General features: G+C 52.1%; 1 protein-coding gene across 2 annotated transcripts; it reads right to left on the reverse strand.

The window, feature by feature from the left end:
• Nucleotides 1-57: 57 nt before the first annotated feature.
• On the reverse strand, nt 58-13,693 carry CAP1 (cyclase associated actin cytoskeleton regulatory protein 1). 2 transcript variants are annotated; one of them, XM_075721840.1, is made up of 13 exons: nt 13,659-13,693; nt 8,122-8,234; nt 7,587-7,687; nt 7,041-7,118; nt 5,043-5,186; nt 4,861-4,946; nt 4,211-4,316; nt 3,926-4,103; nt 3,068-3,255; nt 2,741-2,864; nt 2,556-2,638; nt 1,860-2,003; nt 58-1,466 (listed from the first exon to the last, which is right to left on the reverse strand). In XM_075721840.1, the coding sequence occupies exons 2-13, from the start codon at nt 8,213-8,215 to the stop codon at nt 1,383-1,385; spliced, it is 1,410 nt and encodes a 469-aa protein (XP_075577955.1). In that variant the 5' UTR covers nt 8,216-8,234; nt 13,659-13,693; the 3' UTR covers nt 58-1,382. The 2 variants fall into 2 exon arrangements, with proteins under 2 accessions (XP_075577955.1, XP_075577954.1); XM_075721839.1 differs by having other exon boundaries at nt 2,556-2,864.
• Nucleotides 13,694-18,588: the final 4,895 nt, after the last annotated feature.

Raw genomic sequence — 18,588 nt, forward strand, 5'->3', positions numbered from 1 at the left:
ATCTTGTCCTACCTGAGGTCCTGTGTGCCCCCAAAGAGTAAACAAGAGCCACTGAAATGAGCAAGTTGGCATTAACTTTATTCTATCTTCTGTATAATCTTAAGTACATAAGAAAAGTTTTTCCACAAGCCTCAGGAGTAGACGAGTACAAGTCACAGGACAGTCTCAAAATAAAAAAAATTGCATATTTTTGTAAGTTTTGTCCTAGAGAAAAAGAACATTGACACTTTACAGAGGAAATGCATTTAAGATATGCTTATGCCACCCGAGGCGTTGGAAAAATGAAGGTCAAAGCACGTGCAGCTCCCTTTATGGGTCAGTACAGTACTGTGTCTTAGATCCATCACTCTGCTCCAGGGCCCTGGAACAGAGGCTACAAGCTTCCACCAAAGTAAAGAGCCAAGCAACAGGGGAAAAGGGAGGTTGAGAGGATTAACTTTATGGGGACCGACTGCAGATGAGGAAGAGAGTGATGAACCGACTTGATCCAACTCGGGTATTTACAAAACTGCACTACTGACCCTGGAATGAAGGAGACCCTTCCTCTGCAGAAGGGGACAGGTTCAGAAGAACTGTCCTGGAAGACTGAACCTGAGTTCAGCTGCTCCGAGAAGGAAGCCCTGGGGCAAAGATTCCCTTGCGAGGGTGGAGGGCTTATGGAGTTAAGAGGTGCTCAGCTCCAAGCTACCAGCCAGACTGCTGGCAGGGTAACTGCAGTTACTCCACTGCAGTCTTCCTGTGGCACTGGTTAATATAAAGCCTCCTGTCATGGCACAATCAGAAATACACTGAGCTAGTAGGAATGATGAAAGAGAAATCAGGGTGGAATGCTACGGCCCAGGTCCTCAGCCTTTGGTCCGACAAAGCCATTCCCATGTCCTGTAATGCCACCAAACTAATACATAGAGCTGGAATTAGCAACTTCCAGGACCTTCTTGAGACATCTGCCATAGCAACTGGGTACTCTGGACCCTGACATAAACCATTATTTGTTAAAAAGGGGACAACATTCCTCTCTCACATGAACAGTTTGCTTAAAGGCAATACAAAAAGACCCGAACAACACTCTGAAAGCCAACTGCCAGTACTGGCTGTGAAGTTCACCAAAAATCTGACTCAATCGATTGGTGCAGTTAGATCAGACAAGGGGAGGAAAAAAAAAAGTTACACCTTCCTGCTAATAGATGTGGACAATAACTGACCCGCCACCTACACCAAACCCCAGCCAGAGGTATTTCAGTGACGGCAGGTAGCTGTGTCTCTCGGGTAGAAGAGAAGCAGTTTGAGAGCAGAAAGGTACAAGAAATCTAAGAGAATCATCTGAAAGCAGATTTGTCCCACAGCAGGGCCAGGGGAGGGCAGGAGCCTTGGAGTTTTTCTGCTTAGCCAGCAATTTCTGTCACAGTGGTAACCAGCTTCTGACCATTCCACACTGTCTTGAACTGTTCTGGGACAGGGAATTCAGTCTGGAGGGTAAAAATAGAAACCTGTTATCAAAAACGAGTTTATGACTGAGACTAGTAACTACTCCCACTGTTTTAGGCATTTCTTTTCTTAGATGCATGCCATGTCCCCTCCTGCACCGCAAGTGCTGCCTGTTCTGCCCCCAAGAGATCCTGAGAAAGAAGAAACTCTCACAAAACAGCAAATATCTCACTGTAAAGACAAACAACTCGATTTGATGGTTTTATTTCATTCACAACCTCCAAGTCTAGAATCTAGACTTGTACCTCCAGACCTCACTGGAACTGTGACATTCCCTGCAGGGCTCAAAACACAAATCCCGTGACATTCCCTGCAGGGCCCTGCATGACCCCAACCGCAAACAGACCACAATGATTTAAAAAATTCACACTTACAAAGTCACCGCCCTCTGTGGGAATAAGGACGTTCATCTCTGATGACTTGGCACTGACGATTTCGCAGTCTAGGGAGTTCTTGCTCAGATACACATGGCAGCCATCTGTCTTGTTGATGGAAATCGTTGGCACTTTGCCCATTACCTGGCAGGGTGGTCAAAGCAGTTAGAGGAGCATTAGCTTGAACTGGGCAACCACAACATTTTGCTTTTGCACTTGCCTTCGAGGCAAGAGGTTTGACTTCCCCCCACCCCGCCCTGCTGCAGATATACAGGATTCAAGTACTCCCACCTTTGACAAAAATACAAAGTTATTTCTTGGTTTGATCCCTTCAGAACAAAACTACAGTGAATGCTGGGCAAATTGACCATCCCAAACCAGATACCAAAACTGGAATCAGAGGAGATTCTACTGCTGGTGCCCTACTTTGGCAGTCACATTGCACTGCCTGCCTCACAGAGGCCAATCTTTTCTCTAGAGCCCTGAAGCAGCTCAGCGAGGCAAATTTCATCCCTTTCCTAAGGGCTGGGCAGGGTGAGCTGCAGAGCAGTAGGACAGATGGTGTTTCATGAATGTTCTCCACAGATGCACATTCCTGTTCTGGAAATAACTACTCGAAGCAGCAGATGCTACAGACACCCTGTTGTACAGCGCATCAGTCATACTCCAGGCAGAGAACAAGTCACGCACTCTCACCTGAATTTTAACATCCCTGCTATTTATGATCTCTACGATGCCCACCACGTCATCGAACACCAGCCCTAGTTTCTTACAGTTATCTGCAAAGAAAACACACAGTAGCTCACAGAAAGGTTTTGGAGATTCAGCCTTCCGCAAACAGACCAACACGCAGAAGCAGTTTTCAGGGTTTCTCCACTTACCAAGGGTGATGGAGTTGATCTTGCCTTTGATTTGAAGGGTACTATTTGTGCACTTGAAAACATATACTACCTGCTTCAACTCTGTGTCACTGATTACCAGGTTAGTGGCATTCTCCTGGTTTTCCTGAAAAGGCAGGGAACACACTTTATTTTTGGAATGCAGACCAATGAATCGATGTGAACAGTAGGGCAGTGCAGCCCCTTTAAAAGCAGCTGCAGGTACCTTCAGGCTGGTGCCTCTTACAGGAAAGGTCTTCAGGAAACCCTCCGTCCCTGCTGCAAAGCTCCCATCCCTCCAACCCACTCATGCCGACGCCAGGCACTCACCACTCTCCACTTTTTGCCCTCTAATTCTAGCAATGCAGGTGCCTTTGGAGAGGTTTTTTGGGAGGGATTAGCATTACAAGCTGGTTTGGGAGCAGTGAAAGGTTTGGGTCCACTTCTCACAGGACCCCCTTGGTTCTTCAGTGCTGGATTCTTGTGGGTCTTCATGTCATCTGAAACATGTCTTAAGCCTGCAAGAGAAGTCAAGCCTGAGATCCAGCTCTCCTCCAAGAATGCAGTTTCACAAACACCAGACATCAGCGATTACAACAATCATCATGGTAACATTTTTCAAAATGCAAATAAATTATTGAGACTGGGCCTAAGTTGACTCCAAGCATGAGTGACAGCAAGTGAAAGAGGGAGCAAGAAACTGATGCAATATTGATGGGAACACGCGATGTACTGTGGAACCAGAAGGTGCCAGCTCTTCCACTCTACAGCTGGAAAAAGCCTTGAGCCAAGCACCTCACCTTCATTTCGCGTCTGTCCTGATATGCTAACCAGGTAACACAAAAAAGGGATAAGTTTCGTGCAAATATGAATAGGTGCAAAATTGCGCCTTTTGTACTGGAGACATGCAGGCAACCAAAGGGCTCACTCTCTCCATTCCAGCTAGAGATTAATCTCTTACTACACTTGACAGATGAGGCTGAGAATTCCAACTCGGATGTGCTCCTTTGTCCCTGTGAACTGCCTCAGGGCTGCTGCTGGCTCCCAGCCTCATACTCAGACCAGGTGGTCTTTTGTTACTGCAAGCGTACTTTCTAAGCAGGTGTACTGAGGGACAGCAGCGAAACAAGGATTCACAACACAACGGTACTCGCGGCTGCCCTCCCTCCGCCAGCTATTTCCACCTACCGGAGGTGATGCCTTCTCCCCGATTGATCTGGGCGAAGAGCGCGGAGCGGGAGGCAGAGTCATCTGCACTGGAGCTCGTGGGGGCAGGAGCAGGCGGGGGAGGAGGGCCTGGTGGGGGAGGCGCAGCCCCGCCTGGGGAAGCGGATGGTGATTTAGCCCCTTCTGTTGCTACAGGACCCTGTAAGAGGCCGGCAAGAGGAAAGGCAATTGCACAAGCTCCATATCTGCTGCAATAATCATGCAATACTCGTCTAAGAAGCTCCTGCAGATGTAGCCAGGACTTACTGTTTTGCTCCAAGTCAGCCCTGTGGTGTGATACTCTTTGATATAGGCCTGCAGCTCTGTCCAGATACTCAGATAAGCTTTCACCCAGTCCACTTGCTTTTTATCTCTGAGGACACAAGAAGATCATGAGGAGTGAGCAGGTGCATTTGCCATTAAAACCCACGGACTACAAGCAGTTCTTTACACCTCTCCACCTCTCAGCCTACAGGCAAGACGCAGCTGAACCAGCACTGCAGCCTCACACCTCCAGCGCTGCGTTCCAGCTTCAGTATTAATCTTGCATATGCAGGCAGAAGCCCACAGGCCTGGGCTGCGCTGTCACCCACTTTAATTCAGGAGTGTGGGACTTCCAACAAGACCCGTTCCCAAGACACAACCTGCTGCCCTGGGAAACAGTTCAGCCACCAGATGATGCTAAGACAAGAGCAGCAAAACACTTGCTACCAGAGATTCAGCTGCAACACAAATGCAAGGAATCTTGTCCCTAAGGGTCAGGAAAGAACAGCTAAGTGAGGCTTTATAAATATACCCTGCCTTTAAAAAGAAGACTGAATTAAAGACCAAGGCAGCTGTGGTTAGATACTGGAGCAGCCCCTACACACCCTGCTAGCTGTATTCAGTGACATCCTTAAGAGATAAGGTGAACTTACACATCCTTGTACTCCTTGAGGATCCGGTTGGTATAAAACATGGCAGCATCGGTCATTTCCTTCACATAAGGACCAGGTTTTGGAGCCTAAAGAAGAAAGAACACAGTGGCATGGAACAGCTGACCAGGGAGCCAGACTTTTTGCACCAGCCCAAGGAAACCACTTCCCACTGGAGTTCTTACCATGGCCACCCAGCCCAGGGCTGGGATGCTCTCACTGACTGCTGATAAGTGATTGAACAGTGTGCTACCACGGTTCCTCTCCCTGAAATTCTGCACCACCTGGATTTGGTCTGAAATTGGTTTCAGGAGCGATGAGAACGCGTTCTGCAGGACAAGATGGACAATAACAATTAAGGACATTAGTATTGCTCTGGAATGGCTGCACATCGACATTGGCAGCTCTGCTGAGATGATGGTCACTCAGAGGAAGATTCCAACTGGCACAAGTTACTGCTACAGCTCCTGTCCAGGGTCGGCCCTCCCTGCGAGCTGAGCTCGGTCCCACAGCGTAGCTCCTCCAGGGCTGAAGTCATAGCTCCCAACTGGATTGGTACTATGGGAGCACGCCAAGAACTGTGACTCATGTTCAATCCAAGAGACACTGACAAAGCTTGTTAGTAACGAGGACAGAAATAGCATTTGCCTTTCCTGGATTCTTTTGTTCCGAGACAGTTTGTCAAATTTTTCCTCTCCTTTACAAACCCTCAGAGAAGGGGGGTGCTATGCAGGTTTTCGCAGTTTGGGATCTACAGCCGGCATTACAATCTGAGTTGCAGCAAATTCTCAACTCACCCTATCAAGCTGGACTTTAGGATTCAAGTTACTTCTCCAGTCAATCCAAGCCTTTAATATTTGGATGATAAAAACTGTTTCTGTGTTGTTCACTTGGAATGCTGACTGAAAGCGCTTAGAAGTCTTTTGAGGTGAGAGCAGAGCAGCCAATTACATATTTCCAGAGATGCCTCTTGGGAAACTTTTCTTTCCTCTAAGGTCAGAAATTCTCCTGCTGGTGGCAGCACTGAGGGATAAATTTGGGCAAGGCTTGCTTTTCAAAGCCTCGACTTTTCCATTTGCTGTCCCTTCCTCTGTTTAGATGAAAACAGGTTCCAAGGACCACTGGCCAGGCTACGCTTTCAGAAGCTCCAGCCTAGCACCACTGTCAAGTAACAGGACGGGGAAATTCTTCACCACAAGCAATGACAGTTCGTACATTCTGTATTTTAAGCTGACTACTCCAGAACTGACTGGAGTCCTGCAAGACAACCTGCACAAAGACCTACACTAGATTAAGGCTGTTGTTTGTTCAAAGTCCTTTTTTTAAATAATGTGTCAGTGGAATTTGTAAGGAGATTCTCTGACTAGAGGCCATGCAGAGCAGCGTCACAGCAAGCCTGGTGAAAGATAAACAACCCTTCAGTGCTGAGTTTGGGGAAAAAGATGCAGATATATTTTGCAGTGAATAGGAAAGCAGCACAGAAATCCAGCTGCCATGACTGAACCAGATAAAAACTGCAAAGAAAAGCAAGGTGGGATCCTGTTGCTCAGGAAAAGCCGTTCCCAGCAGGGAAAAGCCAATGCATTCAGGATCAGATTTTCAGTCACACATCCTGCTGAGAAGCAGCAGCCTAGGGTAAAGCATTAAATTACTTACTAAGGACAAATCAGTCCTAAAAGCCTAGCTACTATTCAGAAAGCATTCAAGAGAGACGAGCGTCTGTTATACTTCAGAAGGAGTTTAATGCCTGGAAGTATCACATAATGAAAAGCAGGCTCTACACAAGTCCCACTGTGGCTCCTGCCTTGGACAAGTTCCTGTCTGCAGGCTGCATCTGAGGGAACAGTGACTGTGCAGTGTTGGTGCAAGGTGAAACTGGAGACAGACGCTGTGAGATGACACGAGCTGCTCTGACTGCTTCAGAAAACTCAGTGCTCTAACGACTGGAATGCCAGTTCTGCACCTCTAAGAATCAACCTCCAGAATTCTGCCCAGTGTTAGGTGAGCACCGGGGACAGTGCATGCTTTCAGCAAGTGCCACCTCATGGTGGCAAGTGTCTCCAGCCCTCCGGTTCCTCTTTTGGAGCAACTGTAACAGCCCAGATCCCCCTACAGTGGCAGTCACCCCTGACTCTGAGGCAAGGGCGTGCAAGGTTTCTGATGAGTGAATTTCCCAGACTTACCTCTGCTGGCTGCTGATGTTGAGATGCCATCACCAGAAGAGCCCTCTCGCTCATCAAGCCTGCATGAACCATCTCAGCCTAAGAAGAGAGAGAACGTTGAGAGATCTTCCCTTGTACCCAGCCTAACACTAGCAGTCATTCAACCTCCCGCTGCTCGCAATTCCTAGTCTGTAAGAAAGCAGCTATGCTGATCTCAAAGCACATATTCTTGGAGACACTCATCCTCAGAGAAAACTTTGAAGAGTGTAACAGCTCTTGGGCTGGGTAGTTTACAGGCCTCCTAAACGCATATGCCAAAGTCTGTAAATAGAGCTAGGCACCTAACTAACAACAATTTCAAGGAGGAGGTTTGATTCATAGTGTGTGTAGGTGGCAATCTGCTGGAGGTTATCTGGACATCTGCATCTGTTTTGAATCCTTGAGGATTATAAACATCCTAGAATACAGCGCTAAAGGAATGCAGACACTGACAGCAAACCTGGCCCTTAACAGCCCTGAAGAACAAGCAGCATCTATTTAGAGCGGAGGGAGAACGCGAGTCCTTACGTGCTTCTGCACATCCCCGCCAACTTCTTTGCTGATCTTGACATACTCAGCTACTGGGCCAGCCAGAAGGGCATCGAAAGCCTGCACGTACTGAGCCACTCCTGCAGAGAAGGAACCAGAGCACAGGCATCACCAAGCGGCACCGGGTGGGCTCCCGGGCTGCAAGCACTCACGGGCACCTCCCACCCGCTCCACACTGAGCCTTCCCCCTGGGGTACGTCGACCGAAGGCAGGAGGCTCAGCCCAAAGTATGCAGCTGAATGCAGACGCGGGAAGCGCTGCCACCACAGGAAGTCCTTATCTTAGCGGGACGGTAACCGCAGGCCTCTCTGCTTTTGCGCAGTGTCTGCTGTGAAACTCACTTCCCCTCTGCGCACAGCCAGTTCACCTAACAGCCCTTTGCACACCCTGCACGAGCACCACCCGCTCTGCAACAGCTACCGCTGATGTCCGACAGTGCCGCACCGCCCGGGTGATCCTTCGGCACAGGGACTCCCGTGGGGCGACGCTGCTGGGGAGGTGCTTTGGGCCTTACCTTTGGAAGAGCCATCTCCACACATGCCACGTCCTTGGCACACCGTCTCCAGGCGCTCCACAGCCTTCTCCAACCGTTCGACCAGTCTTTCCATATCTACCGCTGTCCACAACCTGCACAGACAGAATACAATTATTCGCATCCTCTAATGGTATGAAACTCCTACACCAAATATCAAAGAGGGTTTATCAGCTGTCTGGTACAAGCTCCACCAGTTCCAGAAGAATAATTTCTACCTAGCTCTGCACCCTGATGATGGGCAGCAGGGTACCCTCACATTAGCAGGGACTTTTGGATTACACAGCAGCGATGCACACAGCCACTTTCTATTGCCACAGCCACTCCTTAATGGCCACATAGTGTTATTTCATTGTAAGGACTTCTTACATGTGTAGGGATACTAAAACTTACATCTTCTAACCTTGTATTGACACCACTCAATAAAACAAAGGCCTGCACAGAATCTCACTGTAGTCAGGTCTTGGCCAAAGTCCCAGCTGTGACCACGTAGCAAATCAAGTAAGAATGCTTCACTGGGAGTTCACGCACATCAGGTTAGAACTGGTGGTTTTGATTCTGCAAATGCATCCATGGGGACCTCCCAGAGTCCTGAATTCCTCCAGGGAACGCCTATAACTCCAGCATGGCTATGGTACAGAGCATCAGCGTGCAAAACGAGCCACCCTGGCACACGCTAAGACGAGCAGCTGCCCAAGCTAAGAAGGCATAGCTGCTTCTACAACAATGCGCCCCTGTTCATACTCTCCCTCTACAGGCTTTGCTATCTGAACTGCAGGATCTGCTCTGCAAGCACTGCACAGGAAGGCGATTTAGGCACACAAGTCATTTGAAAAGTCTTAAGTGTCATATAAACTTTCCATTAATTACTGCTTTGCAGAGACTCTGCACCAAGGAGCAAGACCAGTCACGTTCCAAGCACACTAATGCACAGGGAATGCAGGGAGGGAGTAGCAAGTCACCAATTGCATTTTTATCTTATCAGCACTCACCAAAAGATTTTACAATGTGAATCACGATTACGGCCTGGACACAGCTTCCTTCTAATTGCAACAGCCTGCGAGAGCTCAAAACCCTGCCTGAAGGAGAACGTCCTTCCCAGGACATTCCCCAGCATACCCAAAAAGGAAGGCAGGGTTTAACCCAGCTGTGTCGATGAACTGATACTAGATCTCCCTCAGAAATGAAACCTGAAGTTGTAACTAGGGTTTTGCTTTTGCTCACAAGCCTCCTCAGCCCTGCTCTAAAGTGCATGTTTTCACCCAATTTCCAGAGGATGTGGGGCAGATCCAGCATTAGTCACGAGTGGCACTGATGTCACAAGACAAACAAGACCATTTTCCACCCCTCTTACGCCTGCTTGCATCAGGAGAAGCAGCACTGATGTGGGAAGCTGGGGAGAGGCCACCCCCCTTCCAAGAGGAAGAGCGCGGTTTCCTCCTCTGTGCAAGAGGAGATACTTTGCGTAAAACTGGACGGCAGTAACTGGATGGCTTCCAGATACAAAAAAGTTCAGAGAGGCTGAAACTTGTGGGCGGTCACCCATATAATCAACAGTAATGAATACCTCTTTCTTTTTTTTTTTTTTTTAATTCTGTACAATGTAGAAATCCTGACCACAGGATCGTCAGCACTTCGCAGCAGCTGAGGACGATGCATCCAGAATGGGGCTCACGTCTTCAAAGTGGGAGCGCAGCCAAGAGCAGGGCTCTGCCTCCCCCGCTCTCAGCACACCAAAAGAAGGGTGGGGGGTTTTTTTCCCCCCAAAAGAGCCACCTGTTAAGGAAATTCTCCCATGCTTTGAGTGTGCAACAAGATAGAGGGGCGCAAAGCGGGGATTTCAGGAAGGACAGCAGGTTTACGGAGCGCTGGGCAGACAAAGCTGCTGTTCTGCACCACTGATCCCCGCCACATTCCACTCAAGGCTCTAATCTGATCAGCTCCATTACCGAATCGCAAACTGCATTTCCAATCAGGATTACAAACCAGAAAGTCCAGATGGAAAGCTGCTTCCAACCCCCAGCAATAAAACACGCTGTTGCGAGGAGCATATCGCATCAATTCTAGATATGCTCTTGGGATTAATGTCCTTTAGCAAGACAGCATTTCTTGAGATTCAGATTCCTTCCAGTCTCCTTGCCGTTTGACACATCCTTCCTGGGCCTCCGTGGGTTTACAGGACAGAAGCTGTAAACTCACAGTGCTCGATACCAGCTTTGTAAACCTAGCGCTATCTGGCAGATGGTGAACTCAGTTTAATTTCTGTTTAATGGGCAGCATTAGGACAACTCACAAGATAAATCACTTGGTAAATTGGCAGCAAAATCGGAACTAAGTGCAGGCAACACAAAGTCCTAGAGCAGGCAGCTGTATCTCAGTCACTCCTTGCTAAAGCTATCTTGACTCACCCTTACTATGCTCTTTGTCCTGTGGATGCAGCTCCTTCTGCTACCTACACACCCATCCAAAATGAAATAAAAATATTTTGTTGTACAGACCAGAACCTAACATCAACAGAGATTGCAATCCAGAGAGATTAACGTTTAGCAAGGGGAAGGAAAAAATAAAACCCACAACCCCACACAAAGTAGATCTGCTTGGGCTATATCTGAACAGTGTTTTGTCTATTGATCACTCTGAATGCAGAATAATTTGTCAGTGACAAACTGACTTCACGGATCTCAGTAATAAAATGGGATCTCATTTGCCTTCTTTAAAGAGGAAGCCAAGACATACAGATGATTGAAGGGTGATTTTTGTTCAGTGCATCATCCCGTGCTCAGGAGGAAGGAGAACGGCTTTCAAGCTACGCCGTGCAGCCAGGGGTTAGAGTTCTCCAGCTGACAGAAGTGGAGTTGAGATGAAGCTCTCCCTTTTGGGACTATAATGCAGGATTTAAATCTAGGTCTTGTTTAAATTCAATTGAACTTTGATTACCAATGGAGCGGAAGCTATGGACTCGCAGCAAACAGACATTTCACCCTGGGCCAGAAAGTCCATTCATTTTCATAGCATATTTGATTAATCTATTAACTAGCCTTTCCTTCCATCAAAGCTTGGGAACATGGTTTTGAACACACTGTACAGCAAACAGGCTTTCATCTACAACTAGACTGTTTTGATATACTGATCAGAGCAATAAAGGGAAGGGATTTTATTTGTAAAAACACTTGCTCTCCCAAAGCCGATCCTGTACAACAACACGGTAAGAGGAGTTTCCTGTTTGGAGAATATCAAGGAGTCAGCATGTCCCAGCCAAAGGCCAGTCCTCAGAGGAGCGAGCAAGTTCTCATAAAAACAGCATAAATGAAATTCTTCAGTTGCCGGAGACAGCACACTAACCTGAGTCCTCACTTAGACATTCTGGAAGAGACAAATGTTAGTTTTATAGCCAAAGCAAGTCAAACCTACGCCTCTGTTCAGATTCAGCTTTTGTGAAGCCCGACAAACTGCTGTCAGCAACATGAAATTTGCATCAGCTACTTCCTGTTTCTACAGGCAAAAGGATTAAAGATGGGACAACTAAATTAAGAACATACCGCAGTTTATTCCTGAGCTGACACTGGAATATCTCAGGGGATCAGCTACCAGATGATTTTCAACATTTATATCTTCCAAAAATCCAAAGATTTATTTTTTTTTAAAAACAGTTCAGCTCATCAAGTAAGGAACTATTTGAAGCAAGACAGGCCTCAAATGCCTGAATTTAGTCAGTTGTCGGGACCAGCCACGAACACAAGACAGCTATTGCTAGTCCCAGCAGCTGCCAAGACAGAGATCTCTGCTGTTTATAGTACAACAATACTTGTTGACATTGCTCCAGAACCCATGGTGTCTACTTCTGGTATTTCAGATCTACTTTATTTAGAAAACCAAAAGCGCTTAAAAAAAAAAAGTCCATCTGGACCCTATTTAAGCTCTCTCAAATAACAAATCCTACTGAAATCATTAAAAATGTTATTTGGCATTTTTACTCAAACATTAAGAGGTGGTTAAAGTGTCGCTCCACGCTAGAGCAAGCGCAAGGACTGCTTTTTCATCACAATTATATGAAATAGGAGATTGCCAGACTCTGTTGCTATGCTCCTCTCATTTCCATTCCCCGCCAGGGCGACGAATCCACCAGGGAAGTAGCTGAGGATCTCAGATCTAAGCTAAATTGGATACAGTACCAAGCTCCATATCAGGAATTCAGAGCATCGAACCTCGTCAGCATCCCTCCTGAGCTGTGCCTGCTCAAGCAGAGGCTGCTTGGCTGAACTTTGTTACATGAATAACAGGGGGTATTTTTGGCTTTCAGAAAGCTCAGCAATATTCCAGGGACGCAAGGATCGCCTCAGGGAGAGAAAGGGAATACAGCAGTTTTTTGAGGTCACTGATTCTTGTTTTTTCAATGATGTGCATCTATAGCCCAGGTCTTGGGGAATTCCAGGACCCAATGTGCAAAATCCTGTGACCTGATGCATGAAATGCTCGTATTGGGTGGGTTTTTTTTTTTTTTTTCATTTCACTATCAGAAAATCCCAAGCAATCACTTACATGTTTATCCCATCTTAATTGCCACCAAAACACAAAAGCCAAAAGACAAGTCAGCAACAGGCTAAAGAAAAAAATACCCCAAGCCCGGTAAGACGGAGAGAGTACCGGGGATTTGGAAGCGCAAGCTACAGACATACCCTCGCCCGAGGCTGCGGCAAGTCAGTCCTGTCGTGGAAAGCTGGATGTGTCACCGGGACACACGCTCCTCCCTGCCCGAGCGAGCCACCCAGGAGCTGCCGGCCCCGGTAACCTCCCGGCCCCTCCGCATCACCGGGGAGAGGCGGCTCTGCACCGAAGGCTGCCGGCAGACCGGCGGCCAGCACGGCCCAACCCCCCGCCCTGGACGGGGACGGAGCCAGAGCGGCCACAGCGGGCAGGACCGCACGCCCCTCGCCGGGGTTTCGGGGCAGCTGCAGGCCTCCAGCCCGCCCCTCCACCGGGACGGCGAACCCCGCCGCAGCGGGCCGAACCGCGGCGGCCCAGGCCTCGGCAATTTGTTTGTCTGTCTGTCTGTCCGTCCCCGAGCAGAACTCGGGCATGGAGACGGCCCCGGCCCGGGCCCCCGCGGCAGGAAGCGGCTCCGCTCCGCGCAGGAAGCCCCCAGGGAGGCCCGAAGCTGTCCCGCCCGCTGCCACGGGCTGCGGCGGGCCCCGGTAACAGCCACGTCGGGGAGTTTTCACCGTTCCGTGACTAAATTAACCCGAAATCTCCACGTTTAACAGATTCACCCCCAGCTGCCGGGCCGGACTCCCTCCTGCCTCCCTGCGCCCGCCCAGCGCGGCCCCGGCAGAGGCGGACGGAGGCCCCCCCCAGCCCGGGTGGGCCCGGCCCCTCACCGGCGCCCCCCGGCCAACCCCAGGGCCCAGCGCGGCCGGTGGCGGCTCCCCCCCGGCAGTCTGCTCCCGCCGATACCGGCTCCGAGGCAGGGCCCGCGATCCCAGCGGCAAGCCCCGTCCCCTGTCCCCCGCCCCGGCGCTCACCTCCGCTCCGCTCCCCGCCGCGCTCCCGCTCCGCCGCCGCCCGGCGCCGCCCAGCACCCGCCGCTTCCGGCCCCCGCCCCGCGCGCCGGAAGTGCGCACAGCTCGGCGCGGCGCCGGCGGGGAGGAGCTTCCCTCAGCCCCCGCCCTGCGATTGGCGGGTGGGCCCGGTGGGCGTGGTCGAAGAGGGCGAGGGGGTGGGGCTGAAGGGGCGGGCTCTCGCTTGGGGGCGGGGCCACGAAGGCGCTGGAGGCGGGGCCAGGGGCCGCGTGGGGCCCGGGACCCCCGGAGAGAGGCCGGGGGGGCTCCGGCATCCTCGGGGTGCCCGAGGCCCCCACAGAGGGGCTGGGGGGGGCCTGAGAGCCCCAGCGGGGGCAGCCGGGCCCCCCCCGGCAGGTTACAGCCCCCCCCAGGAGGGGTTGTTGGGGCAGTGGGACCCCCGGAGAGGGGTTGGGGGTGGTTTGGGGTGCTGGGAGGAGGCGGGGACCTCTGGGAGAGGGGTTAGGCTGGAGGTTGGGGCCCTAGAGATGTGGCCAGGGGCTGCGCCCTGGGTCCCCAGGGTGGGGCTGGATGGGATGAGCCCCCCCTTGGGGAGGGGGCTTGTCCCCAGCCTCGCAGAGGCAGAACTTGGCTGGGGAGCAGGGCAGCCTGGGCTGGGGGGAGGTGGAAGGGACACGTTTGGTCCTCCCGAATGGCATCCAGCTGCGCCAGGGGCAGCTGAGGTCAAGGCCCCTCCAAGCTACATGTGGTGGGCGCAGGATGGAAGAAGGGTCCCACTGGGGAGCTGCTGGTGATGGAAACAGCTACACCCCTTCCTCGGGGTAAATCCTGCAGGGCTCTGGGCCCCTGACACTCTGTGCCAGGGGTGGTCATCATTGCTGGCTCTGTGCAGCAAGGATGGGTTTATTCTTGGTGTGTGCTCGCTCGTCCCGAGCTTCGAACAAATCCTGCAAGGCTCCAGTGCTTCCCTGGGCATGGAGCGCTTTGGAGCCTTGTGCTCACGGATCCTCTTGGATCCGAGAGTCTCAAAGCACTTGGCAGAGGGTGGATAAATGTTGTTGTCCCAGCTTTGTTGCCAGAGAGACCAAGAACAGGGCGGTCAAGGCAAAAATAACTGGGGAGTCAGGATTGTTCCCACAGAAGGCTCCGCTGTTTGCTTTTACCATCAGGGCAGGACTTGCTCTAAGAAGGTGTGTGCTGCCACGGTTAGAGAAAGGGCAGCAGTCCTCCCTGCCTGCTGCGAGGGACCTGGAGCTTTGCTTTGCATTTTTGGGTCCCAGCAGCCCTGGGGAGGGGGTTGAAGCCGCCCTTGGAGCCGGGGGCCTGTGTGGACAGACAGACAGATCGTCTGTCCTGGCAAGGGCTGGGACACGTTGACAGGATGGGAAGGAGGAGAAAACCCGGCGAGGTCGGCTGACTTTACCACCGCTTCCTGCCCTCTGCTCCGCTACCATAGATGGTCACGTCTGCCGCAGCGCGGGGTGGAAGCGGGGCCCATCCACCACCGAGCTCGCGAGCGGAGATCTGGACTCCGTCTGTGGGATCCCAACCAGGGCAGGCGGGAGTGCGGCCGAGCCTGGGATCGGCCAAGGGCTGGGAGCAGGATTGCTGGGAGCGTGGCTCTGCTGACATCTAGTGAGGCTGTCTCCTCCAGCTTTGCACTCCCTGCCAGCTGGGGAGGCATTCAAAACCCTTTGAGGGTTTGATTTTTCTGAGCAGCCAGCAGCTAGGAGTTGTGCGTCTTCTTGGTGACAATGCAGCTCACCACTACCCCCCCTCCCCGCCATCCAGCCCCCCCAGCTCCCAGCCACTGCCCTGGCAAAGTGCACGGAGCCAAGCGGGACCTGCACCACTGCCGTCACATCATCCTTCCCCGTTAGGCTGAAGCCTATAGAGGAGACAAGCAGCTCCCTGCAGTCACCAATGCCATTTGCCTGGTTTTCTCGCCTCATTTTCCACCCTGCCAACACCTGATCTGCTTCTTCCACCTGTCTCCATCATGATCAGGCACCTTAGGATCAATTGACATGATGCAAAATGGAAAATAAGATACAACCACCTCTTTTCCGTGCAGCCACTGACTTATATTAAAATATAGCATCCTATAAGTCACAGCCGTGGAGCACAAGCCACATCCTACCGTGCTGGTGCAGGGGGCAGGGGTAATCCCAGTGGGCAGCACAGGCAGGAGCCGTCCTCCTGGGCTGCATCCGCAAGGAGGAAGCGAGACTGGGGAGAGGAACTAGAAATAACCAGAGAACAGGGAGAGGAAGAGCACTGCTCACTGGGGATATCTCAACCCAGCCCCAGGCTGGTGTGTTTGCATCTGGGGTGGGTCCGTTCAACTGAACGTGGTTCATGAAGGAACAAAGATCAAGTTCCTGGTAAGGCTGGGTCACGGAAGAGCTGCCTGTTTACAGGAGGGCTGTAAACCAGGTCAGTGCTCTGTGGGTGATCCCAGTGCCCATAAACCATGCCAGCCTGTGGCCGACGCTGTCCTGTCTCCAGGGAAAAGCTTACAGCTTGCCCATGCTGCTGCCAGGTGGTTGGCACCTCATCCCCCTTTCCTCCAAGCACCATGGGAATATTTGCTCTGTTTTTTAGCCATGAAATTACTAAAACGCCTTTGTGTCCCCTAGACAGCGCCCTTTGGCTTGTCGCAGCCAAAGGAGAGCACTTGTCCCTGCTCTGTTGTGTAAGGAGGGCACTTGTCCGAGCTCCAGCCCAGGTCCCCGTGGTGCTCAACAGCCTCCGACTCTGCCGCCGGAGCAAGCAGGGTCCTGGCAGCAGCTAAGGCAGTCCTGTGCTTTCAGAGCTCCCTGAGCCATGTCCGCTTAAGGCTAAGACTGAGTGCTGGCCTGCACGCAGCATTTCATTTCCCAGCAAAGCAATTTAAAGTTTCATTCCTGGGAAAAGGGATTTTTTTGGGGAGGGTAGCAGGAAACCATCGTGCTGCCCCGTCAGTTTCTGGCCTCGTACTGCAGCACCTTGGCTGGTCACATCCTTGGAAACAGTGGTTTTGCAAAATATTAACTAAAGCCCGCCAAAACAGGTCGATAGCCTTCAGTCTCTATTTGCAGATAAAGTGAGTGACCTCAGCCAGGTGGCACAGACAAGGTGACCCCTGGGGACAGCGGTACCCAGGAATGTCCCCGTCCTGCACAGCTGGCCCTGGGTTAACTCTGCCTTCCCCAGCCAGTGACAGAGCCCAGCCCGCCTGGGGAGCAGCGTGCCAGGGAGATGGAACTGCTCACCGTGACCCACTGGCCAGCACCTCTGCCCCAAGCACAGCCCTGCTCCAGTAATCCTGCTTCTCCCCAGAGCTTCCCAGGCTGAGCTAATTTCCGGCTGGATCTGTTCCCTGATCCAGCCACCCGGAGACCCAGCGCAGCGGGGTGGCTGCGCTGTCAGACGCCCCTTGCCCTGGGAGCCTGTGCTTGGTTCAGGTTGAAGCATCCGTGAAACCAGCCCTGGGTGATTTCCGCTGCAGCATAGGGCACGCAGGTCCCTCCAGCCCAGGGGCCAAGAGAAAATCATCCCCAGCAGCAGCCGTTTGAAAGTTTCACAAATCTCTTCCTGCTGCGAGATAAACCTGAGCCTCTTTGCCCTCTCCCTGGGGATAAGGAGGGTGGTTACTCCTCACCCTCTGCAAGAAGCAACTTTTCACACTTCCATTTATCCCCCGTAGGGTAAACTGACACAGCACGGCCGCTCTCACCTTGGGGACCGTCCCTCCTGCTGCCTCCATCTGTCCGGGGAGCGGGAACCTGCCTCTTGGCAGAGCCACCCTTCGGTGACAGAGGGAGGACGTAAGTCCAATTTGGCAGGTTCATGTGCTGCCCTTTGGAGGCCACGACTGCTGTTTGCTTGTTTTGTCCCCTCCACAATCACCTCCCAGGACAAGTACCTGGTTGGGGTGAACATCTGGCTGTGCCCCACAGTTGGGGTGAACATCTGGCTGTGCCCCATCACCTCCCAGCCCCCTCTCCACCATCCCCCAGCAGGTACAGCCCTGATGGCATGTCCCTGGCTCACCTCTGTGCTGCCCTGTGGTGTGGCCAGAGCAGCACCCTCCCAAAATGCCCCTCTGAGAGCTTTGGGCTGCAAGAGAGGCAGAGCTGCCCACCAGCCTGGGCTCAGCCACGTGCACTGGGAGCACTGGGTGCTGGCACCCAGCAGGTTTCCCCAGGGCTCAAGGTGAGCCTTGCAGCCTGACCAGAGGCCCCGGGAAGTGTACGGGGCACGCAAATGTACCCTGATGAGCATCAGTGGAGAGAGGGGTGCCTGCAGCAGCCTGCCCTCCCTGCTGAGCTAGCCCTGGGTGCTGGGATGTGAGCCCGCACCCCTGCCAGGCTCTTTCTACAAGCCCCACTGCTCACGTGCACCTTCACCGATGTATAGTGAAAGGCTCTTTCCCTTGTGAACAAAAGGGACCAGACAACCTGCTTTCCTGAGCAGAACAGGAACCCTCTGCTCCCTTTCAGCAATGCCATTCTAGCTCAGGAGAAAGCTCCCCAAGCCCCTGGCACCAGACCCCTGCCCCAGCTGGCCCAGGACCCCCTCAAAGCCCATCAGCTGGGAATCAGGGCTGATTCCCAGCACTTGCATATGGTTTCTGAGCAGCACAGCCCCAGCCCATAAGCCGTTACAGGCATCAGCTCAGCAGGTGCTGAGCATGCAGCTGACACCCTGCATTTTCCATGTTCTGGCTTTGATTTCACAGGGCCAGCACTGCCCATACATCAGCCCCGACTCATGGCTCGCCCAGCCGGTGCAGAGGACACAGCAGCGATGTAACTCCAGCTCTGCAGGGAGGTGCTTCTCAGACACTCGGGTGCATTTGCTCCATCACCAAGGTTAGTGTGGATTAAGCCATAGCACAGCTGCTGCTGGAGGCCAGCTGTAGGTGCTGGCAGCATCTCCCCACACAGTT

Source organism: Pelecanus crispus, chromosome 16 (genome assembly GCF_030463565.1).
Source record: "Pelecanus crispus isolate bPelCri1 chromosome 16, bPelCri1.pri, whole genome shotgun sequence".
Classification (NCBI taxonomy): Eukaryota; Metazoa; Chordata; class Aves; order Pelecaniformes; family Pelecanidae; genus Pelecanus; species Pelecanus crispus.